General features: G+C 37.4%; 1 protein-coding gene across 1 annotated transcript; it reads left to right on the plus strand.

Annotated features, from left to right (window-relative positions):
• Positions 1–595: 595 nt before the first annotated feature.
• On the plus strand, positions 596–2,746 carry LOC120276135. Its single transcript, XM_039282865.1, has 4 exons — positions 596–1,017; positions 1,289–1,627; positions 1,752–1,887; positions 2,594–2,746. The coding sequence occupies exons 1-4, from the start codon at positions 596–598 to the stop codon at positions 2,744–2,746; spliced, it is 1,050 nt and encodes a 349-aa protein (XP_039138799.1).
• The last annotated feature ends 1,746 nt before the right edge of the window (positions 2,747–4,492 follow it).

Below are 4,492 nucleotides of genomic sequence, written 5' to 3' on the forward strand. Positions count from 1 at the left end.
GGATGTGGTGAGTACAGATGAAGATCCTGAAGAAATTATTGATGGAAATGAGACTGAGGGGCAGCAAGATATACCTGAAATTCCTCAGAGCATAAAAAATCTAGCAGCTTCTACTTATATTGGAAAAGTTAGTGGATATATAAGTGACTATATTGAGTCATCAGACCCATAAAGCTATTCTGATACCAGCGAAGACTCTAATGCTGCTGATGATGAGAGACACAGGTCTAATAGAATGATTTAAAACCCTAATGTCCCTTTCAATGATTTCTTCTTGGATTTAAGGTTTAAAGATCTGAAATCATTCAAGCAAGAGCTCATTGAATTTTCAACTAGGAGGGGATTTGAATTCAAGTACATCAAAAATGATTCACTAAGGGTTAGAGCTAGATGCTCTAGAAAAGAGTGCAAATGGCTAATTTTATGTTCTTGGTGTAAGGGGAAAAAGATATATGTTGTGAAACATTATATCTCAGAGCATTCCTGCTTGCTTGGGTCTACAAAAAATAGAAGGGTGATAGCTCCTTTTATTGCTAAAAGATTTGGGGAAGTGATAAGTGCCATGCATTTTATCAAGGCAAGATAGTTAAGGGCAATGGTGATGGCACAGTTGGGTGTTTTCATAACCAACAAGGTTTGCTGGAATGCCAAGAATTTGGTGCTTAAAAAAATTGAAGCCAAGTTCATCGAGGACTTTAAAGTACTAAATAATTATTCACTTGAGTTGAAGATGACAAACCCAGGTAGCACTGTAATTGTTGTGGTGGAAAGAAACAATCCAACTGAGCTACCTGTATTCCAGAAAATTTATATCTGCCTCAGTGATGCTAAAGAAGGGTTTTTAGCTAGTTGTAGGAAGCTTGTTGGTTTAGATGGTTGTTTTCTTAAAGGGTTGCTTAAAGGACAATTACTTGTTGCTGTTGGGAGACATGGAAACAACCAGATGTTTCCAGTGGCATGGACAATAGTTCAGAAAGAGACAAGTGAAGCATGGTCCTGGTTTCTTGAACATTTGAGGTCTGACCTTTGCATGGGGGAAGGGTTGGGATGGTCTCTAATAAGTGATATGTAGAAGGTATGCAATATGCTTCAGAATTTTTTTTTAAACACCATTAAAAATAGTATTGTATTTAACTAATCCATAGTATTCTTTGCAGGGACTAATTCATGCTGTGAATGCCCTTCTCCCATTCATTGAGCATAGAATGTGTGCAAGGCACATCTATGCTAGATGAAGCAAGAAACATCAGGGTAAGGAATTGCAAATCCAATTATGGAATATTGCTAGGTCAACAAGCCTCTCTGAGATGCAGAAGCAATTGGACCAAACGAGAAAACTAAAGGGAGGAGACAAAGCTGTGGATGAACTACTAGAAAAATGGCCTATTCAAGGTTGGTGCAAGGCCTTTTTCTCAGAGGTAATTAAATGCGAGGCAATTGACAACAACATGTGTGAGGTTTTTAATGGTGTAATCCTAGATGAAAGGGGCAAACCAGTGATTTTTATGCTTGAAGACTTAAGACAGTATGTTATTTCAAGGATTGCAGTGAAGAGAGAATATGCCAATAAGTGGAAAGGGAATTATGGACCTAATATTGTTGCCAAGCTTGAGAAAGAAAAACAAAAGTTCAAAATGACTGGTTGAGTGGAATGGAGATGCTAAACATGAGGTTTATTTGGACAATCTGATGGTTCATGTAAGGGAGGCTTACATTGTTATTTTATCATACCAGAATTGTTCATGTGGTAGGTGGAACAAAACAGGCATACCATACCAACATGCAATGGCTGCCATTGCCTTTAAAGGAGAAGACCCAGTTAATTACCTTGCTCATTGGTTTAGTAAGGAGACATACTTAAAAGCATATGAATCCCTTGTCAGCCCAGTGAGAGGTAGGGAATTCTAGCCAGTAAGCGAAGAAGGACCAATGATGCCTCCTTTGATAAAGAGAATGCCCCACCAAAAAAAAAAGAGGAGAAGAGAGCCCTTGGAAGGTAAAAATAAGAGCACCACAAAATTATGCAGGAAAGGTAGGATCTTTACTTGTAGTTATTGTCTTGTTGAAGGCCATAACAAGGTGACATGCCCAAAAAAAACCAACATACCTGTAAGTGCTCTAAATTAATAACCAATAAAGCACATGTAGTTTTTTTTTTATTGGATTGATCTATTGGCATGGCCTAAAGTTATGACATATTACAAGTGTCAGATGGTGACATGGCAAATGCATCAAGGCAGAAAAACAGAAAATTGTTGCCACCAAAGGGAAAAGCAAGACACAATCAACAAGCAATAGTTCAATCCAGATTTTAAGAGTAAGGATTTAATATTAGTATACCTTCTTTATAAAAATTCAATAGATTGTGATGGGTTTGAAATAGTTGGGAAAATAATAATCTTCTAAATTTTCTTATATGATATAAGGTACTCACAGTGGTGGATTCATTATTGGGAGGGAAAATCTTCAATCTACATCATTTATCACTACCTCTGGCTTACTTGTAATATCTTTTCCATCTTAAAACCATCTCTATTGTAGTTAATCTTCTTTAAATATTGTAAATCTTCTTATTCATTATAATGTTGTGCAGACAATGAGGAGTACAAAAATTGTTACTGCAGCTACAAAGAAAAACCAAGATAAAGAAGTTGAACAACTGACCACTGCATCATTTGTGTTTCCAGAACTCTCTATGCAACAAAGCATAACATCTCCAGCAACCAAAGACAAGTCTAATCCTTGAAGCATGCAAAGAATAATTGACAAAGGGGTTTTGATATCATCAGATGGTTTTTGGTATCATTTATGTACTTTGAAACATGTTGTTTATTTGGAATGGTGTTTTGTTCATGTATACAAAACAAGATGTTACAATGATGCTGTTCATCATAATTACTCTTTCATATATTCTTATGTTTCTTAGCTAAGTGAAAACTGAATCCATTGTCTTTTGTTGAAAACTTTTGAATGTTTTGTTCATTTTTATTGAATACAGAAAAGCAACACATGTTCTGGACTACATTTATTTTCATTTTCTTACATTTATTTTCATTTTCTTGTCTTTCTATATTCTTCAACAAAATGAATTGATGAGACTTCATTTGAGTTAATCTTCATTGGCTTAGAAATTGACCTTCAAGGGGATTCAATGCGCAACAAAAAGCTTAGAAATTTGGAAGTATCAATATTGATGAACCGTTCTTTCTTTTTTTATATTTTACAATAACTTAGTATCTGAAATTAGAACTTAAATTTTAAAAAATAAATAAATTTTCACATGAACATATTGGCGACGGTGGTTGCTGATGCAAAATAGTTGTTGGCAATGGCGACAACAGTTGTGTTATCGACGGTGATGGCAGTTGCCGACGGCGATGAAGGGGGTATCCTTGATGTGGGGGAAGAGTCATCCTATGTGCAGAGAAAAATTTGTTGATATTTTTTACATGTTGCGACAGCGATGATGACAGCGATGGTGACGGCGACGGCCATCATAATTGGAACGATGGCAACCATGGCAACAACGATAGCGGCTAAGGGGACGATGGTTGTTGGATAAAACTTCATTTAAAAGTTAATGTTTTGTTTAAGTTTCGTATCCGGGTTCAAATTGGACCCGGATCCTCTTTTTTAAGGTTTAAAAAATAATATTTTAATAATACAATATATATAAAAATGCCATGTAAGCCCTCACATACGGAAAATCGAATTCCCGTAATGGCTGGGACTTGATTTTACCCATTGAAATAATAAAAGGACCGTCCAAGGACAAATAAAACGAGAGGGACTAAAGGGGCACATTTAAAATAATACAGGGATCAATTAGGGTATTCTACCTTGGCAAAAATCCGAGTTTTAAATTTAAAATCCCAGATATTGAGAAAAAAAAATCAGGGGAGATGGATTAAAAGGAAAAAAAAAGAAAAAAAAAAGGAAGAGGAAGGCTCATTAATGGCTGGGACTAGAGAGAAGCGCGGCATGCTGCGCTTCTCTCTAGTCCTCTCTTCTTAGTCTCAAAACTTTATCTTCCTCTGGATCATCTTCGTTGTGATAGCAAAGAGAAAAAGCGGGACCATGGTGGAATTAAGCGGCGAAGATGAAGTAGCAATGCTTGTAGCACCATCATCAGCGGGACCCGCCGCTTTGATTTCTTTTTATGGAACATGCACATAGAGTGAGAGAAAGCTCACGATGAGATGGAGGATAGCATGATAGTGACGATATATGGCTTCTGTCACTGTCACCACCCTAGAAGAGCCCGTATTGTCAAGGAGGCTGGTGTTTGTGATGTTACGGTCTTGGAGCTCGTCCTCACTGACAACCGTATCCATGGTGGTGTCGTCCACATGTCCGGTCCCGGCCTCATCAGAGAGATCAACACGGCGTCACCATCCCAATCAAGGCCATGGTTTGCATCAGCTACTTCATTGAAGCTCGCATGTTTTAGACCATCGACATTGGCTACGCCAACGAGTCTGGGGTTCTCACC

Source organism: Dioscorea cayenensis, chromosome 14, assembly GCF_009730915.1.
Source record: "Dioscorea cayenensis subsp. rotundata cultivar TDr96_F1 chromosome 14, TDr96_F1_v2_PseudoChromosome.rev07_lg8_w22 25.fasta, whole genome shotgun sequence".
In the NCBI taxonomy this organism is placed as follows: domain Eukaryota; kingdom Viridiplantae; phylum Streptophyta; class Magnoliopsida; order Dioscoreales; family Dioscoreaceae; genus Dioscorea; species Dioscorea cayenensis.

Excerpts from the sequence above, each read along its gene's own strand:
- LOC120276135 (XM_039282865.1), top strand. The coding sequence starts at position 596 with ATGGTGATGGCACAGTTGGGTGTTTTCATAACCAACAAGGTTTGCTGG. Across the intron at positions 1,018-1,288 it reads TGGTTTCTTGAACATTTGAG|GTCAACAAGCCTCTCTGAGA; the intron begins GTCTGACCTTTG and ends GAATATTGCTAG. Across the intron at positions 1,888-2,593 it reads ATGAATCCCTTGTCAGCCCA|ACAATGAGGAGTACAAAAAT; the intron begins GTGAGAGGTAGG and ends AATGTTGTGCAG.